General features: G+C 53.3%; 1 protein-coding gene across 1 annotated transcript in view; it reads left to right on the plus strand.

Moving 5' to 3' along the window:
* Positions 1 to 322: 322 nt before the first annotated feature.
* Positions 323 to 20,241, plus strand: part of hip1 (huntingtin interacting protein 1) — a 48,486-nt gene continuing 28,567 nt past the window's right edge. Inside the window, exons 1-4 of the mRNA XM_088906661.1 lie at positions 323 to 650; positions 18,073 to 18,136; positions 18,467 to 18,609; positions 19,637 to 19,693. Of these exons, the coding sequence (XP_088762787.1) occupies positions 534 to 650; positions 18,073 to 18,136; positions 18,467 to 18,609; positions 19,637 to 19,693 (381 nt within the window). The 5' untranslated portion in view covers positions 323 to 533. The remainder of the gene's footprint in view (positions 651 to 18,072; positions 18,137 to 18,466; positions 18,610 to 19,636; positions 19,694 to 20,241) is intronic.

Raw genomic sequence — 20,241 nt, forward strand, 5'->3', positions numbered from 1 at the left:
TAACTGGGTCAACAACCAATCAGGTAAAGGATTTGGGGTCTGGAAGGCGGGGTAGATGGGTGATTGATGTGGGAATCGACCAATTGGACGTCAGGAAGAACGGGTATCGTAAAAGGGGGAGGGGAAAGGGAGGGGGGTTCTGGGCGGGACTATAGCGATGGACATTCCGATCATCCCAGAGGCGGGGCTAAACTAAGATTGACGCCGAGACCGCCCAAGAAGAAGCCGGAAATACGAGCAATGGATGGGCCACTGTATTGAACTAGCCAATCACTTGCCAGATTATCGCTATGGGCGGGGCCTGCGGCGGGTGCGCCTCGGCGAGCTGGGGTGTTCGGCAGCTCGCTGGAAGGCAGCTCCCGGGGCGGAGAGTTGTGAACTACAGAGTGGCGAAGAAACTTCGTCGGGGCGCTTGGACTTCCTCACTGTCTGGTCGTGCTATTTTAAAACAGTAGTCCAGTAGTCCAACAGCAGTCGGGTGGGCGCTTCCCTCGTCGGCGAGGCCGCTGGGGTCCCCGGAGCCGCCCGCCGCGATGGACCGGGTGAAGAGCTCCATACAGCAGGTCCCCAACCCCATCCCCAAGGTGCTGAGCCGCCGGGCGGGCGCCAGCAGCCTGGACGCGGAGCGGGAGAGCTTCGAGCGCAGCCAGGTAGGAGCGGGGGCCGCGGCGGGGCTGGGCGGCTCTCTCGGCGCCCGGGGGGCGGCCGTGACCCCTTGCGGTCCTCCGTGTAACGGGTTCTGAGGAAAAGGCAGGGCAGCGTCCTGCGGGGGCCGGCAGGTTCCCAGCGCGATTCCCAGCCGTCCCACTCCCATCCAGGGAAAGGCGGCGCGGTGGGGGTCCGCGAGCGGGTCTCGAGCGGGTCTCGCGGGGCACGAGCCGGGGCACGAGCTCCCCGGACCCGCGCCTCCGCCCCCGGCTCGTGACCCTCCGGCCCGGCGTCGTGCTCTGTCGTGTCTCGGACCGGCGTGGAAATTCAGGTGACCCCGCCTGCCACTCGCGAAAGCGGTCCTGGGGGAGCGTGTGCGTCTGGGCAGAGCCCTCGGTTCAGACCAGTACGGTTTGATTTTGTCGAAACTCACAAGTGACCGTGTTGGAACGGGCCGTCGCCTTTCCTCACCTGCTATCAGCTCCTGTCAGTCCCGATATCCGCTCCTGACGACTTCTGACCTGTTCTTGTGAGATTCGCCAGCTGGCCGTAGCGATTAGCTGTCAGAGCGGCTCGAAGGGCCGAGTGCGGGCTGGTTTACAAGTAAGCGCACGGAACGGGATGTTCGCGAGTTAGTTCCTTCACGATCCCTGTGCTTTGTAAGGAGCTGCTGGCTGCATAGTGCAGGTGATTGAATGCTTGTGTTTGGGTTTAATAGGAGAAAAGGGAACCGTTTATCTCGCATTCCTGATATTCAGGGATTGCAGAAAGGTGTTGCCTGACTGGTGCTGAAGGTCTGTGGGCGCCTTCTGATCAGTCAGACCAGCTGTGTGGCACAAGTCTGACTGTGTGAGAGAGAGAGTGAAGGGGCACTGTGGCCCAGACGGGTCCCCGGAGCTGCGCCGAGGGAGGAGGGCTGGAATATCACCAGGTGTATCCTCATCCCCTTATCTGCCTTCAGAACTGTGGCTTTGGCAGGAATTGAGGTAAACTGGCACTCTGTAACTCTGCCGAACCTGTGCTGTTGCTCTTGTGCTGCGGGGGCTCCAGTGTGCTGTAAAGTGTCAGGTGTGGAGGCTGTTTGCTGGGTGGTAATCTCTCCGAGTGAAGCTGGGGGGGGTGAGAGAGTCAGGCTGCCTCCTCAGCAGCTGCAGGATGTGACTGGCTGGCCCCCCGGAGGCGGTGGTCGGGGTGCACGCACTTGTCGCCTCGTTTTTCTGGCGAGCCGTGGCCTGCTGGAGGGGCTGTTTCGGAGCTGTTGGGCTCTAGCCCTCTGACCCCCCTCCTGCCCCTCTGACAGCAGGCACTCGTGCTGGAGAGGGCGTGGCAGGCACTCGTGCTGGAGAGGGCGTGGCAGGCACTCGTGCTGGAGGGGGCGCTGCAGGCACTCGTGCTGGAGAGGGCGCGGCTGACGCCTGGGGCTCGTGGAGTGCAATCCCAGGAGGCCCAGGGGGTGAGAGTCTGGCCTTGCAGCCAGGAACACACTCTGATTAATCTGTTTAATCTCGCGCATTTGTCACAGCTTAAAGGCAGCAGAGGGCTGTGGAAGAGTGCTGGTCTGGACTCGGAGCTCCCCCAGTACCCAGGCTCGCGTGTGCGACGCGTAGGGAGCCTCAGCAGCTCCTCCTCATGCCCCGCCGAGGCTGAGGGAGGGGGAAAAGCAGAAAGTCAGAGGTCGGGGCTGTCGGCTCGAAGGACCGGGTGGTCCCTGACTTCTCCGGCGCTGGGAAGAGAAGTCGGGCGAGTGGCTCTGTCCGGGCAGCCCCAGCGATGAGCCTGGGTGAGAGATATTTAGCGGTACCTCATGGCCTTACGTCATGGGAAAATAATCAGTGATTCATTTTTAAACTGCCATGAGGATGCTGCGGTAGTGCAGTGACAGTGACCTTTGGACTCGTAGCAGGAAAGGAAGCAGAGGTCTGGCAGTGCAAACAAAAAACCGAGTGTGAAAAAAGAGAGAGTTAAAATTTAAGGAGGTGTGTTATAAATGAATATTGGAGAGAAATAAAAATGCTCAAACTGGCTCTACTTTCTGCATCGCTCCTGTGCTTGCAGCTGCCCGTTGGGTAGTCCTGGGGCAGCTCAGGAGCTGGCTGGGCTCTGACAGACAGGGGGCGACCCCGGGCCCAGGGCTGCTGTCGCAGGCGTGTGAATGAGGGGGTGAAGCAGGTCTGTCTGCTCTGGCTGCTGGCTGAGGGAGAGCACCGGATCCTGCCCGTTCCAGACTGGGGTCTGGGGGGGGCAGAGACTCCATGGAGCCTGTGCAGATGAAACTAGGTCAGATTAGTGAGGCCTCTGTGCACCCGGCGGCCATGCCTCCCCTGCTCGTGTGTGGGAGAGGCGACGGAGGCTCTGTAGAGGGTGGTGCTCGCACCTGGACACGGTCTCCGCGCTGTGGGAGCCCTGAGCCTCGTTGACAGTGGGTATTTTCAACGGTGCTCTTTAGTGGGTTCTCATGACAATCCCATACAAGGCTCAGGGACACCGCTGATGAGACGCTTCCCCAGATCAGCCAGACGTTGCTCATACTGTGCACAATTTGTAAGCTGTATGTGCCACCAAACCCATAGCAGCCTTGTGGAGAGGAGACGGTGAGACTGTAAAGCTTGTGCATTCTGGGCAGGAGACCAGCTCATCCTACTTGTTTCCAAGCGTCCTGCTGAAATTTGTTTTCTGTGCTTCAGGGGTGCAGTTGGAGTTTTGAAAGGGGCATCAGGGGTCGTTGCTGCTCCTGCCCTGAGCTCTGGCCTTCGGGGCACTGGGTTCGACTTTGGAAAGGCTGGTGTGCAGAAGCAGCGTTTTCAGCCTTGAGCCTCTGACCTTCTGTGCAAAATTATAAAAATAGCTTGGCAGGGGCCTGGATAATTGTTGTGTGGGAGTGTAAATAACACAGTCTTATTGACCAGAGCGGAGCCTGGCTTCCTGTCTCGGATCTGCAGGGGGGAGGGGAGGGGAAACTCAGTGCAGGCAAATTACTAGTTTCTCAGGCACTTAGGTGGGTCATCGTCTTGCCATTAAAAGTGAAGTCGCTTCACGAGCTGCAGAAAGGTCCCAGCTGTTAGTGACTGCCTGCTTTTTTTATTTATAACATTTCATGCCATTTCAGTCACTTCTGCTTTTGTTGAAGGCGTGATGCCTCTCCCAGAGTGCCAGCAGGGACTGGCTGGCTTCCTGTGGGTCCTGTTTGAGTCGCAAGTTGCCCGCAGTGCTGTTCCCTCCCGCAGCATGAAGCAGGTGCCCAGCACCTCGTCCGCACCTCTCCTCTCAGGAAGGGCTGTTGTCTGGCCTCTGGCTCAGGGACGCTGAGCTGTGTGGGTTTGCTACAGGCACTTCACATTTTCAGGCGAGGTTAGGAGGAAGCTCAATGTCAGCTGGAGTTGTTAGTATTACTAAAGCCTGAGGATGGTTCTGTGAAAGGGAGGCTGCTGGTTGTACCTGGGGAACAAAGTCGCACTGACGGTAAAGCTAGTTTTGTTATAAACAAGGAGCACTCATCTCTGAGCACAACCCCCCACCCCCTGGCCGCTCTCCCAGCCTTCCCAAGTCCAAATCAACAAGCTGTACTGGCAGGACTGATGAGTTAGAGCTGCCTAAGCAGATATGCTCAACACAACATTTACGGACATTTTAAGCACCAAAACATCATTGGATATTTACATACATCACATAAAACCTTATAATGAGACAGACTCGCTGTCTGTCCCTCAGGCTGTGACAGGCAATCTCATACTGGGCTGCAGCTCTATTGAGTTTCCTTTCCCAGTAGAACTGGGAGCTGTTCTGATTCTGGCAGGTGTGGGAAATCTAGAATTAAACATTATTCCTTATAGAAAATCTGTGATCCCAGAGTATTTCTCACAGCGCAGCAGAAAGTGCATTTCTGTCTCTGTTTCTCCGTGCTGGCAGTGGGAGCACAGCCTGTCCTCTCTGGGCAGACAGTTCTGTCTGTATCCAGTTTCCATGGCCAGGCTGTGGTCACTGAGTCTGTACTTCACGAGGGTCACCATGATCAGATGTTCAGATAGCATTCCTCTCTCTGGCGGCTGTTTTCAGAGAACTCCGTGTGCAGGCTGTCTAGGGGGTGTTTGTGTCAGTCCTCCAAGTCTCTCGGTGCTGCACAAGGCTGTCCCTGGCCTCTCTGAGCTCTAGCCCTGAGCCCACGCAGTGCAGTTTCCCTGTCTGTCTGTGCTGGCAGTGCAGGCAGCTGTGGAATGCAGCTGGAGAGGGAGGGGGGGTCTGTGTTCCCCAGGGAGCAGGCGGAACAGCACAGGCCCAGACAGGCTGGCTGTAATCCTGCCTGCTCGTTTCTCACCCCTAGAGAAAGTATGTGCAGAAAACACTGAGACAGCAAAAGCCCCTTGCCTTGGTGGCCTCAGTGCAGTTCTGGGGATTAAAGCTATTCAAGTGTTGGACATCAGTGCGGCCCAGGACAGTCCAGGTGAAAGTTCAGCGATAATCCCTGCGTACAGAGGGACACTGTCCTGTAATTACTGCTTCCCTTAACCTCAAAGGCAGCATAAAGTGCAGCTCCAGATGGTCTTCAGCCAGACAGAGTAAATATTTCAGTCCGGTAAACCTCACGAAGTCGACGCTGGAGGAGGATTCCCCACTGTCGACAGGGAGATAGTCATGCAGGAGCAAGAGAGCGTCTGCCTCCTTTCTGCTCTCCAAGAGAACTAAGGGGACAGAGAATTCTTTAAAAAAAATCTGATTGATTTTGTAACATCAATGTGCAGATGCACGTCAAAGGCATTGGTACAGAAGGCAAAATTATCTCCCACTTGAAATGCCAGGTTTGTGAATTGTCCAGTGTTCACACTTCAGGTGAAGTATAAGTAACCAGTTCTGTGTCCTGGCAGTCCCCTCGCACGCCCTCACTCTGCCCTGTGCCTTCGACCAGCGGCCATCCCTGCACCTCTGCCGGCCAGACATCTGCCCACTGCGGAAGACTTTGTGCTCCCCAGCGGCCCACAGGCCTGCAGGGAAGACCGCATGGCAGCCTGCTTTCTCGTGCTGAACGAAGCGGATTATCTGGTACTGGCGAGATCCCGGGACCAGTCACCGGTCAGGGAACGGCCTCCTCCCATCCGCAGCCTGGCTCGTCTCCGGACGGCGGGGTCTAGCAGGCATGGCAGCAGCTGCCTTGTGGGACCAGGGCCTGACTGGAGGCGGAAGTGGCCGGCTGTGCAAGACCTCCGTTTATTTGTGCCTGCGCGCTTTCATCTGGAAGTAACGCCTGCTTTCGCCAGTGTGCTGAAGCTCCTCCACTGACGCCTCGGTGCGCCCGCAGACCGGGGTTTGAGCTGACACCCCAGCACGCGCGTCCCGATGGGGGGCGCGGACGGCGGGGAGACGGAGAGCGGACGTGGTGGAGGGGATGGGATCGTATTCGCCAGGGCACAGATTCCTCTGCAATGGCAGTGTGTATCATGATCCTCACTAACGTCTCGGAACAGGCCTGATTATTGAGCATTAGCGGGCACGCTATTGATCCTTGGAGGCAGGGTTACACATAATTCAATCCTGGATGAAATCTAAATGGAAAACATTAGCTGACGCGCAATGAATCATTTAAGATGACGGGCTTGCTTCTGAAGATGGAAACAGCACTCTCTCCATGTGATTGAATTCAGAGTGAATGTGGGGGCCCTTAGATTGCAAATACATGCTTATTTTGAACTTTTGTCAAATTTAGCCTTAATTTACCCTTGCACTTCTGTGGTTTGGCCACTAGGTTGCGCTGTGTTCTGATGCCTGTCCTGGTCTATGCTAATAGTTTGATTAGTATTCCTCACAGCTAAGACTTGAAGCCAAGGTCCTGGTTGCCTGTGCTGATTGGAGATATTTCTCAAGCTGGTCTGCTGGAATTTCAGCTGGGCTTGATAACTCTTCTTCACCTGATCTTGGTGCACACAATCTGCTGTGGTTCAAGACGGACTGGTAAACAAGCAGTTATCTGGGATGAAAAGCATCACATGAAATTAGCTTCTTCCTCTTGAACAGTTTTCTCATGGTGTGGGTTGCGTTTTTAATATGTTTTACTTAGAAGACTCTTGGAGGACATTTCTGTCCCGTGTCTGGTGCTGGAGAGTTGGGGCAGTTTCGTTTTTACTAGTTAAATTGTAAATGTTTTAATGAACTGTATAGTAATGTAATAAGAGACAGGTTTTGGAATGAAAAATGCTTATTTTGGGGAGAAGATCTGCCTTTTTCTTGCTTCCACAACTTTATGAGTCTGCAGTTTTCCAATTCTCAAAGTTTTGGGGTGACCTGGACTGGGAGTTGCCAGGAGTGGGGCTGGACCACTGCTCCCAGCTCTGCAAACCCAGATTGTGTGCTTTCATATGGGTGTTGTCTTGGAGTATACATGTGGGCCACCAGAGGGTGCCCTAATCGAAGCATTATGCTTCAGTTCCGTTGCTAAAGGGCTGCTTAGCCACAATCCAGCAGGTCCTCAGGGTCTCCTTCACATCAGTTTAATCCACTTAGTAAGTACTTTCAGTTAAACTGGGGCTGGCCACATAGTTAGAGAACTACAGCGGACTAGGATTTGCAATGCAAATAATTTTTAAACCACTCAATCGATCAAATAACATGCTTAGTCAGTTGTAATGGAATTGCTTCAGGTATTTAGAAATCCAAAAATCTAAGAGTGGGACTGGGGTTGGCCCCATGTTTTTGCAGTATCCGTAGAGCGCAGGTCTCAGTGACTGCTTGGGATCCAGGGCAGCATAGAGGTTCGTTATAGTTGGTTAATGATTTCAGCAACAGTTAGAGGAAGTGGCCATATTATATTGTCTTTGCTTTGAGTCTTTTAAAGGAATAGGTCCAGCTGTATATCCTGGTGGAGGGATGATAGAGTGGGGCAGACTGGAGGAAGAGCTTGAGAAAACCGGAGTGACCTCAGAATGAGCACCCTGTTGTTTGGGAGGGCGGGACTCTGGGTGACCAGCAGCAGCCATGTGACGCCTGGTGGGCAGCAGGGAGGCGGTGGTGCGGGTCAGGGCATGGGACAGGCCCGCCGGGCTCAGGGGAACCGCACAAGCACGGTGGAGCCTGTGCCTCACTGACTGATGAGGGTGCCCCAGAGCCCAGGGGCAGGTGCTGCACACGGAGGTTCGCTGAGGCTTCAGGCTGTATTTCACTGCCACTGTGGCGCTGCTCCATGTGGTGTTAAATACCAGCTTCCTGTGTGAGCATCTGTGCCAGGCCCTACACCTTGCATGGATCTGATACTGTGCCATGAGCTGCTGGGTTTGTGCTCTGCTGCACACTGTCTGTCTCTGAGAGGTGATCCTTTAGGTTTACTATTTCCCATCTCGCAGTGTCTCTCCTGTGGGGGGGTCTTCTCTGCCTGCGCAGGCCTGTCGTCCAGGTGGGGGTTGCATGGCTGCCAGTGATGCTCTCCTGACGCTGGGGCCCCGCGCCGTCAGGCCTCTCTGATTAAGCCGCCGTCAATGTGCGGCAGGCCGCTGCCCAGGGACACCGGCGGTGAATAATGAACCGATCCCTGATTAAACGGCATGTCTGAAGGGCGCATGTGGGCTGATTAGCAGACAGCGGTTCGGTTTCCAGCCTCCTGCGCTGCAGCCAGGGCAGAGGAAGGAAGGGGTCGAGCGGAGCTGTGACCTCGAAGGGCAGAGCTGACAGGGCCCTGGCTCGTCTGGGAGGGCTTGGAGCAACAGGAGGAAGGAATGGAGCAGATGAGTAGGAAGGAGGATTGTTTTAGAAGAAAGAGGAACGGAATGCTGGTGTCCGTTCAGGGACACTGTGTTTTTGTGTAGAACCCTAGGTGCTTTCAGCTGATTTTTGTTGTTGTTGTTGAAACACGGTGATGGTCTAAGCGTTGGTAGACGGTGGCCTGTTCTGAAAAGGCCTTCCTGGAAAATCAAAACTGCGCTTGAAGGGCATGTCATGTGCTCTCCACTTTGGAAGCTCGTTATCTTTTAAAAAAATCTGCTCAGGAGTGATTGTTTCCAGCTGGGAGAAGGTTGGTTTTGTTTCTCATTGTTGCCCAGAATGCAGAATGATTCCACGTTGAGTGTAACTGCTGTACCGGGGCTCTGAGCTCTTTGAGTGACAGTGATGTAGAGGAGCGCACTGTGCTAGGACTCCCGTATTGCAATGCGTTCGATCCCTGACAGCTGGGCTGTGTTTGAAAAGAACTGGTTTCCGCATCACTCATCCCATGCTGCCCCCATGGGTGATCTCGAACCCTGAGCAGTTTTAAGTCTCCTGAGCACAAGACCCCTGTGTCTCACTGACTGTCATTTCAGAATCATTTGTGGTTAAAACAGTTGCAGAAGACAGGTTTGCTTTTGCGGATAGTTTGTAAATACTTATCTAGGCTGCAAGCGTTTTTATCATTCTTGGAATTTATGGATTTCTGCCTATGTTAAACACGGAAAAGAAAGTGTCACTTTAAAGCACATTTTGGCTGAGGAGTGTGTGGCTTCTTCTGCTGTTGCCTACCTCTGGCCCTGCCATGTGAGCAGCCCTGGGGTTTGTTGTAGATGGAAACAAGCAGCGTCTGTGTTGGTAAAAACAATTCAGGGAAGTGGCAAGCGAACGGGCCGTCCTGTTGCAGGAGGGGCACTGTAAGAGCCCTCCAGCCCAGCTGCTGCGAAACCCTGCGACGATCCTGACGGGCCTGTGCTCGCTGCTTCAGGTGCCGGGCTGTAGTCCCCTGGGGTTTCAGCTTTGTTTAGCTGCCACTGGAAAAGCTTTTTGCCCCTCTTCATGAAGGGGAGCACAGCTTATCGTGCCCCAGCTGTGCATCCGTCTATTCAGGCTCGCCTGAGCTCCAGCAGTGGCGAAGGGCATGAGCAGCTGAGACTGGCAGCTGGGTCTCGTATTGAAGCGCACGCTGTGTCAGACCTCACGTTCCTAGAGCAGTGTTGCCCGTGCGTTCGAACCCAAGTCCGGCTGTGACACTGGGGTTCCCCCAGGAGGGGCATCTCGCAGTTAGGAAAGCTCCTCTGGGATTCGGTCGTCATTGGGACCTGTGAGCGCCCCCCCGTCCCAGCTCCCCCACTCCATGTCCCAGCCATCGTCTGCCCTGTGCGTGAGGCACTCTGGAGCCCTGTGGCGAGTGTGTCTGTGCAGCTGCAGCTGGCCACACAGATGCTCCGTGTTGATTCGGGGAGGTGGATCTCCATGAGCAAACGTGTTTGATTCTTGGAAGAACCTCCAGGTTGCCGAGCGAGAGAGGAGCCGAACGTCTGCACTTCGTTCGAGCGACAGCTGGCGAAAGGAAAGATGGTGGCAGTTCTTGCGTTTTGCGGAAAAGCTGGATGAAACACTTTTTGGGTTTTACCTGGCGGAGTCTGCAATAAGAATTTCCAGCATGTCGCATCGGTTTGCAGCCTGATTTCTCCCCATGAGGTGCCACCGCTGTCTAATAGAACGGCAGGGATGTCTTTCAGAGTTAACATCCGAACAGAGCTGTGATCTCTTCCGCATTGTGGTTTCATTACAGGAAGGGGGTGGTGCCCCCCCGCCCCCCCCGGCCTGACCATAAACCGCTTCCAGAAAAACACTTGAAAATAGCCACGGCGAGCTTCGGACGGTTCTCAGTGATGTCATGGGCTGTAATGGCTGGTCGCGGGTCCAGGGGTTGGGGCTACATTAGTCGCCCCCTGCAGGAGTCCTGAAAGGGGTCAAAGAGCACCTCCTTTGGGCAGTGGAATGCCCCCCTGCCCACACCCTGTGGAACACTGTCCAGTGCGTGGGATCCACAGGAAGACAGATGCCGGCCTTCTCCTGGAAAAGAATGGAACGAGCAGTCAGGGTGCTGGCAGAAAACTTAATTCCCAGAGTTCTGCCCCCGATGGCCCCACGGGCAGGTTACCTGGCGCTCTGGGTGCTGTCTGACCCCAGCCTCTGCCCCACTGCTGCTGGCAGGGGGTGGCTTGGGGGCGGGTGGGATCAGGCGTGACCCCCACAGGTCAAAGGGCATGCGGAGGGGGCTGGCGGGGGGCTCTGCAGCTGGCCTTGCTCAGCCCCTGGTGGGGGAGGAGGAGGAAGAGGGGCGGTCCTGCTCAATACCTCTCCTGTTGTGCCCCCTTTTTCCCCCCCTGTTGTTATTCAGATTTCCAGGCCTCTTCTTTTTGAACTCCACGTGGACGGGGGGGTGGGGAGGGGGAGGAGCTGCTGCTCGCGAGTAGCCGGAGGCTTGGATTTCTTTTTTGTGTGGTGCTCTCCCCCACCTTCAGAAATCCGGCTGGAGGCTGTCCTACAGCAGCGCAGCGCGCGAGCCAGCGAGTGAGAGGCTCCCGCGGATTAGATCGTCTGCAGCCTCTGCTCTGCTAGCGCTCCGGCACAGACGCGCTCTCCCGCGCACACGGAGCTCTATGGGCTTTCCCCTGCTCCCTCAGCTGGCCGACCGCTTCCAGACGGGTCTCGTCTCCTGCTCGCCCCCGGGCTGCTCCGCTGGTCCCAGTCCCGGTGGCTGCTGAGCAGGGAGAGAGGGGGCAGGAAGGGAGAGGACCGATGGCAGTTGGGGACACATGTTGAGCTGAAGGATTCCCCCCGGAGGCATATTGATTCCTTTTCTTTTTGTTTTCTAAGGAAGCACAACCCTCACTGTCGCCTCTTTTTTTGTTTTATTTTGCTTGGCTTGCCTTCCGTCCCTGCTGGTCGACCTATTGTTCCCTGTGAAACAATGGACCTGAGCAAGATGGTAAGCGCTTGTTTGTTTGTGTCTCGGCGCTCTCTTCAAGGGCGCAACAGATCGGTGCGTGGAGGGGAGGGGGGGGGACACAGTTGCTAATTTATTTGCAGACCGCAGCCGTTCGCTTTTCCTGCCGCCGCCACTTCCCAGTTCTCCTCTCTGCAGCGGCAGCGGGCGAGCTGGATTATGGCAGTCTGATTCCGCGCAGGTCCTGTCTGTCGGCGAGCAGCTGTTACCCAGCCTCTGCCTTCCTGCTCGGGGTTTCTCTAGCGCGAGATGTACGTGCTCACCTTTCGGCTCGGCTCTGCCGGTGCTCGGTTATCGCAGGAGGCAGGCAGCCGGTGAGCGAGCGAGCAGGTTGTCCCCGGCGGTCCTGTCCTTGAGGGGGGGGGGTCCCTGGGAGTGCGGTGGTTTCTGTGCCTCTGGGTGGGAGGTTGGGATACACTGGGACGTTTCCTGGGCTCTGGTTTTAAATGTTCTCGCCAGCTGAAGCATTACCCTTCCCAAGCAGGTGCTGCCGATCGAGTCCTTTCGGGCAACATGCTGATAAAAAACATCTAATTGAATTTTAAAGTGTTTAATACTTCAGTAGTTTGCTGTTTAACTTCTGTTAATGATGTAATTTGTACTCCCCAAATGTGGGGAGTAGCATTGATCAGTCAGCCTCATTGATGGCGAGATGGCTGAACAGCTGGTCAGTGTTGCTGATTGATCAGGAACCGCGTGCAATATTAAACTGGTAACTTTTTCGAATTCCCAGGTCTCCTGGTAATATAGCTCCACCCGTGAGTTTGGTGAAGGTCCATCCAGTTGAATATTTTCCACACTTGCAGTTAAGGGCAGCTTTGTACCTCTGCCCTGTTGGGTTCCTCTCGTCGGGGCGCTAAGTGAATGCGAGTTCCAGCCACCAGGCCTAAACCGAGATGGCGGCGTGTAGCGGTTCACCGTTTAGGAGTGCCATGTCGGGCAACGCCACTCTTTCGGAGCCTTGCAACGTGCTTTTTAGGGCCCAGGGGCCTCCTCTGTGCTCTGCTGTAACAGGACTGTTGCAGCAGGACGCTGTGCGCTGAGCAGTGAGGCTGGTATGGCGGCTGTAGCCCGGTCTAGATCCCCTGTGCTTCAGGCTATATTATTCAGCCTTCTTGATGTTTCCTGCTCATCAAGCCACCAGATTCTGCATTTTTTCCAGTACCTATTACTTGTGCACAGCTGTAACAGGACAACGCCTCATGTTCAGACTGATGCTCTGAAACAAGAGAGCCCTTTATCTCCCTGCATCCCTTATCTGGCAAGAGGGGCTCTCTGCTGTGTAGCAGAATGGGCCTCCGTGTGCTCCAGCTCATCAGGCCAAGTGCCACTTCCTGGTTCTCTTTTATCCGCTAGCTTCCTTGTTGTTAAAAAAACCTTTTTTACACTAAGCTGAGCAATTGAAGACCATCCTCTACATCCTGCCTGCTACTCTTTTCCAGGACGATCACTGCCAGTGCAGTTATTTTACTAAACATTGGGACACCTGAAGCATTTAAAACCACATTTTCTGCTTGTGGTTGGAGAAGCTACAGTATGTAGTTTAAGATGGTAGGTGAGTGACACTCCACAAACAGGACTATGTCCCATATTGTGAATTGAAACCGTGGTGTCTCTAGACAGCTCTCTCTTATGCCTTAACTTTCTGTAGCACAAAGGATCCCAAAATGCTTTTCAAATAGGAGACCCACTTCTCGCCCACTGAAGCATAGTCTCAGTGCACAGCAGACCAGGGGGAGAAGAGAGAAACTGCCTCATGGTTGAGTTGAGGGGATTCAGGGAGGCCAGAATGTGCAGAACCAGAGTGGGATTTAGCCAGAGTGGGATTTTAGGGATTTTGCTTGCTTAACCTGCAAGACGTTTCAGTCAGGGTGGAGGAGAGGCCGAGGACAGCGAGACAGCGGGGCCCTTGGCTGGTCGTCCTGGGCCGTGCAGTTGAAGTTCTGATTTGAAAGCGCACTGGTCCGCTCTCGTGCTCAGTGTTGGTGACGACCTGGCCTTTCTGCTGGGTTCCAGGCAGCTCGAGAGGCCCCAGCTGTCAGTTTTGCTTCCCAGCACCTTTCGTTTCTGTACGTCTGTGTGCAAGCGCTTCGGGCGGCGCTGTGAAGAGCTCGGCAGGAAGTGGCCAGATATTTTTTAGTTATGTCAGGGGAGTGGAGTGAGGCAGGGGGCGTGTGGTGTCACGCAGACACCGTGTTTACATTTTCACAGCTTTTGCACAAGAGTTGGCCGCAGTTTGCTGAAGCTCCCTGGAGCAGAAACATCCTGAATGAATCCCTTGTCTGCCCGGTGGGAGTGGTGCAGCACACTTAACACCCTTGTCCTCTCCAGACTGTGCACCAGAGTAGCTGATATCTGCCTTTTTCTCAAGTAAATGTTTTTGTCTGTAAAAGATAATATAATCAAGGAAGTCCGGTACTTCATCTAGCCCAAAGCATTGGAGGAAAGTCCTTTTTTTAAACTACCAACAAAAAAACTCAATGTTTTAAAGCACAGAGTTCACGTAATTAGGCAGTTCCCTGCAGTGCAGTGGATGTTCATCCTGATCCAGTGCAGCTGAAGGACAGTGATGTGAAGTCACCAGAGACAATCAACTCTGCCAGTGGTTGCCAGTAGTTTAATAATCTGACAATCTCATCCAGATGTTCCGTGAAGGAAGCCAGGATGACAACAAGGCTGGGCAGCTTGTTCCAGACCCTCCCTCTCAGGTTACAGTATAGAAGTTTACAAAGCAAAGGTTTTATACTTTCATCCAGGTGGTACCTGTGGGGCCTGATCAGCACTGATCTTGGGCTACCGAGGCTTGAGGTTAGGGCTGAAAAAGTTTAATGAAACCATCCGTGGAATTTCATCAAATGAAAATAAATGTCATGATGTGGGTGGTTCTTGTCATTAGCTTGACTTTCTGCAGAAGTTAATTAAAATGAAACTGTGTCTCCCCAGTGTTTTTGTGTTTATACTTGTACTTATAAACACCAGCGGAGCTCTGCAGAGGAAGGCTGTGTCTCCGGCCGTGGGGGAGGAGGGGGGGCTGGGCCCTGCAGGGGGTCAGTCAGCGCTGGCCCTGATGCCCTCTGCCTGGCTCCAGCCCAGAGAGGAAGTGGCCTGGGTGGGGTTCTCAACACTGCGCAAGAGCAGGAAGTGGAGAAGAGCGCTCTGCTCTCTCACCCTCTGAGCATGTCTTCCCCCGCTGCTCGACTCCCCTTCTCATCATCCCATCTTTCCTGTTGTTTTCATGCCTTTCCCATTCTCTGTTCCTGCTCGCTCTCAGGAATTCTGCATGCCCTCTTCTGCTTTGCTTTCCCGCTGGCTGCTTTGTGCTCAGCCCTCCCTGAGCAAGGAGATGCGATTGAGCCAGCTGGTGACAGAGGGAGTGGAGAGAGAGACTTGGTACTGGCACAAAGAAGTTTCAGCACACACCCCCCCACTGCTGCTACTACTACTACTAATAATAATTAAAACTTACTATTGGACACTCCACTCAAAGCGCTTTACAGGTAATGGGGATCCCCTTCACCCCCACCGATGTGCAGCCCCACCTGGATGATGTGACAGCAGCCATAGTGCGCTGGAACGCTCACCACACATCAGCTATTATCACTACTGACACACACACACACACCCTACTGCTACTACTGACACACACACTCCTACTGCTACTATGTACATGTTTGTGTCTGTATTTACATTCCTGCTGTTAAGCGCCAGGCTGAATGCTATTCAGTTCTTTTCATCTTGGTTCCAGATGGCATTTTCGCACCTGCCCACATCTACCTGTGTGAGCCGCCCATGTGCTCATGAGGTGTACGTGTTGTGTTGTTGGTAGCTCTGGGTTTCATTACTACTTCATCAAATGCCTGCGTCAGGCATACGTTAAAGAAACTGAGAGGCATTAAAAACATAACATGCTACTGGACAGTGCTCATTTCTTGCATTTTAAATGCCTCTCATTATATTTTGCTGTTCATAAATGTCATGCATGCTTTTCTAGAAATGTACTATGATAGTTTTTTGGTTAACATTGCAGTACGTAGTACACTGCTTGATTTAAAACTTTTTAAAAAATGAGATATTTGGACATCAAAACATTCGGTGGAAATTTTAAATGGAACAGCTTGACCTCATCCCCACCCAGTGCTTGCTCAGAGTGAAACAGGATCTGTTCCTGAACTCCTCGACCCTCGGCTCGTGCCCAGCTGTTCCTCAGGAAGTCCGAGGAAGAGGCAATCTGAGAGTCTGTTGGTTGCGCAGTGGACATGTGCTCGGCACGCAGGAAGTGTGTTTCAACACGCCGAGGGCCTGTGAGCACTGCTGCTTGTCCACTTTCACCACCCCTGACTTGTATATCCGTTCAACCTTTTCTGTGTGCTGAGCACTCATGCATTCTAGCAGGAAACGCATCCTTACACAATGGGTAGCGTGTCTCCAGAACAAGCTGTTAAAATCGGGTGGGGTTTACGAGGAGCAGCAGGGGCTGTTGAAAAAAGCAAGCAAGATGTTCTTGATGAGCTCCTCTCAATTGTAACCTTTTCTTTGTTGTGAGGCGGCAGTGAAGTGTACAAATGGATGAGCTCAACAGTATATGTCAGTGCCTCCGCAGACTCCTGCTACTTTCTTTTTAATCGGTATCTAATAGAGTAGAAGTGCTGGTGTTTTGTCGGCGCTCAGTACAGCTTTGCCACCGTGTGGGTGTGTGAAAGACTGTTGGGCTGCTGAGTGCTGTGCTTGGGTGTCTGGCGGCTTGCATGTCGTCACTAAGCAGGCTTTCTGCTTTCCTATTCATCAGAAGCTCACTTCACACCACCCACCCCCACTAGACATAGCGTAACTTGCTATTAATAATGCCAGCAGTAGAGATTGCCCGGAATATTGGACTGCCGGCTACGGTATTCATTTCCGTCACAGCACGTATGTCAGATTCACTGATGCTTCATGGTGGCCCACGCAGGGAATCCAGCGTCTCCCAGTGCTTAGCATACTAATCCACTCTGTGTTTTACAGACTACAGAGCTTCATGCATGATTGTATTGGTGAAGCAGTGTAGAGCACAAGCAGGACCAATAGACTTGAAATATTTTTAACGGTTTTGAAAAGTCACTGTAACAGGAGTAATTAAACCCTAGTATCCTGAATTCTGAGGAAACACTATGAATAATCTGGCCCAGCTATTATGTTTTAAGAGTGAATTTCTAAACTGGTTTTACCTGTTTAACAGTTTTTAAGTATTTTTAATATATACATAAACTGTTTGAAAATTTTTCCAAAATCATTAACTTCAAGAAATATTGTTTGGTGAGTTTCTGATCATGGTAGCTTTGTGGAATTGAACCGTACAGCTGCTGAACTGCGTAAGCGGTGAGGAGCAGGACCACGTTGCGTTTGGGAGTGGCACAGGGAAAGCTCGGTAGGGAAGCAGACCCCAGCTGCCACACCAGGTGCCCTGAGCTCCCCCTGCTAGACCAGCAGTCGGCAAGCCAGGGTCTTGGGGCAGATTGCATCCCAGCCCGCTGCTCCTCACTGCTGCCAGTGGAGGTTAGGAGCAGGTGGATTTAGGAGGTAGGGGGCGGGCTGTTGCACATGAGCATCGTGGCACGGTGCACGTCTGCTGGGCTTGTGCAGCGTGTTTGTGTCTGTGGATGTCTGCCGGTGAGGGAGCTGGAGTGTTTCACCCAGGAAGGCTGGTTTTCCATTTTAATCCCACCAGGCCAGTAACGGCAGCTGGGATGCCTGCAGCATTAGGTTTCTCGGCAACCTCCTTCTTCCTCTCCCCCTCCCTGGGCTGTCAATGTTTAATGAGAGGAATCCTGCAGGCTGTATTTTTAATATGTTCAGCCCTTGACGGCGTGAGCCATGTTTTAGCAGCAGCAGGCCTCCTGTAGACACGCAGACGGAGCCACGCGGGGATGAGGCTGGGTGTGGAATCCGACCTGGCCTGGCCTGAGAGCATGTTAAACTGACTCCTGTTGTATGTGGCCTTTCAGAAATAGGTGGGGATAGCGTTCTCAGAAATAGCCATTGTGCCATGTGTGCAAGTATTTTCTGTAGTTCTTATGCATTTGCAACGGTCATAACTAAACACCCTTTCATTGTAACAACAGAGGGTGGCCAGACCTGTACTCAGGCTATCAAACTGCTTGAATTAAGAGTACTGTATGTGTGTTGGGGTGATGTGGGGGCTGGGCTGAGCCTGCATGCACTGCTGTGACCCCCCTCTGTAGCGCTTTCTTGGCCTGATGTTGTCACTCTACTGCAGCAGAGAGGTCAGCCTCCCCCACCTTGTGCTATGCTCTACCTTGCCTGCTGGAGCCATTTCCATCAGTGACCAGCACTGCCAGTCTGGCCCAGGGTTCGAACGCATACGCCACAACAGCACCCAACAAAAGTTAAAAAACCTGCAATTTTTAAATTCAGAAAATGCAGTCAAGCGTTTCTTCATCATTAATTGATTGTGAACTTGCCTCTGATGTAGATGGTCATGGAGAAGGTTAGGAATAGAAGGGGGGGTGTGGTGAATTCTTGTTCTTTGATAGGGCCCAGAAGAGTAGTTGATTCTATTTTGATAAATTTGCATATCTTATGTCATGATCATGGTATATTATAATGCAGGAGAGGGAACCTTTCTAAATATCCTTACTGCATACTATTGCTGTTTAGCCTTGGGCTGCCTGCGTATGGAAGAACACAGTATCTCTTATTATCCTCTGTGCTGTCTGTCTCCTTTATAGGCTGTGAGCATCAACAAGGCCATCAACACACAAGAGGTTGCAGTCAAGGAGAAGCATGCGAGAAATATCCTTTCCTGGAGCCGGTGTGTGGGGGAGAGAGAGAGGCGCTGTTGAAGGAACCCGAGGCCCTGAAATTTTCGATTGTTGCCGTTTGTGTGTTCATGCTGTTGCCTTTCGCGTGTCTGCTCCTGTGTGAAAAAGCGGAACACCATAGTGAGCTGTATGGGTGTATGAAAGAAGAAATAATTGGTTGTAGCAAATCGTTAAAAAAGCAAACTGATTTTGTCAGACTCTGAGGTTTGGGAATGAAAGGGGTGACGCAGTTGTGGCGGTGCTGTGAGTGGTGGCTGTCCGGCTTGTCTGCTCCTCCCTTTCCTTGACAGCAGCTCCTCACCCTGCATCCTGGGAACCCACCACGAGAAGGGAGCCCACACCTTCTGGGCTGCCATCAACCGGCTCCCGCTGTCCAGCAACGCTGTGCTGTGCTGGAAGTTCTGCCACGTGTTCCACAAGCTCCTGCGCGACGGGCATCCCAACGTGAGTCACTCGTCCCTGAACCCCCCCTGCCCCTGCGCCCCCCTCTAGGGGGCGTCTCAGCGCACCTCCTGCCCCCTCACCCTCTTCCGAATTCCCAGCGCTTATCTCGGGGTTCACCAGCGGCGCCTGAGCGAGGTCCGTCAGGTGGGGCTGTCGGCTCCGGTCACGGGCGACCTCGGCGAGACGCTCCGCTCTGCCAGTTGGCACCGGTTCTCCCGTCAGGCCGCGAGGGCGCAGGAGTCTCGCAACAACCGGCTGTTGCAAACTGGGTGGCACGTAACAGAAAACCTTCAAAATTAAAAAAAACAGTTCGTCCCGGCACATTAAAAGACTGCAACAGACAAAAAAGTAAAAATGTTATACCTGCATTGGTTTCGATTTTATTTCCCAGTGCCAGTTTTGCCGGAAGTTCACTTTCCCATCCACATTGTGATTTTTAACCGTCGCCAATGTGCTAACACCTCTGTGGAGAACTGCCGTCAGCCACGTTGTTGCTGGCGGGTGTCAGGAGAGCCAGAGGGGCTCGTGTGCCCTGGCTGGCGCGCTCCGTGAGCAGCAGCCGTGTGGAAGTTACGGCTGACACTCGCCGGCAGCGTGGGAGCAGAACTGCCACCATCTGAGGGAGCTGATGTCTCTCCAGCAGGGATCATAGTTCTCGCCATGGAAACATTTGCATTTCCAGCAAATCCTCTCAAATAATAACTTCGAGGTTGTTCATCAGTATTAAAGCTGTTGAAGTACTGTTCGTCGTAGGTTGATAGGCAAGTCAGTAAGGTCAGAGCTGGACCCTGAAAATGGGACAGCCTAACAGATTGTAGTGACACCAGACCAGGTCCACTTAGACCTGCGCTGTTTACTAAAACAGGTATTAATGTGCACAGCTCATTCACAGTTTGCCACAGAAATATTTTCTGTTTTTCCATTGTGTCCTTTGTGTTCATCTGTTGGGGATGTCTGTCCCAGTGCTGGTATATGTTGTCAAGGTGTGAGCATGTTGTAATCCAGCTGTCCTGTCTCTCTCGCCCAGGTCCTGAAGGACTCCATGAGGAACAAGGCTGACCTCAGCGATATGAGCCGAATGTGGGTAAGGACCGTGAGCTTTCCCTGTGGCCTTGCGCCCTCCACACTGGGTCATGTCTGTTGAGCATGTGGTCACGTGTCGGAGAGTGATTGCTGTTCTGTGCAGCTGTAATCTGATATTCCCACCTGATCCTGGAGTCGCCAGCTGTGCGTTTTCAACGCCGTTCTCGGCTAAAAACCCTGTGTCCACACACGATGAAGAGTGAGGAAGTGTCAGCAGACTCTCCTCACCTGCCCGTCTTCCAGCTGCGTCGCTGGGCACACTGCGATTCAGAGGAGAGGAGTGTCTCTCACCTTCAGCACCGTCTGCCTACCCTCCCTGCAACAGTGCTCAGCACACTGTGACCTAACTGGAGAATCCCGGGTCGACTAGACTCGAACCCGTGATCGTAGAGCTCAGCCTGTGCTTGGGCGAGCCCCCTGGCCGGTTGAGCAGTCTTCTGGGAGGACTGCTGGAACATTTTAGAAACTTACACTTTGCCATCTTATATTGGACTTTGCTGGGTATCGCAAGGCCTGACTTCACAGAAATCCCGGTGGAAACGTGTGGGT

The sequence above is a fragment of the Atractosteus spatula genome, chromosome 27 (genome assembly GCF_055471065.1).
Source record: "Atractosteus spatula isolate fAtrSpa1 chromosome 27, fAtrSpa1.hap1, whole genome shotgun sequence".
Lineage (NCBI taxonomy): Eukaryota > Metazoa > Chordata > Actinopteri > Semionotiformes > Lepisosteidae > Atractosteus > Atractosteus spatula.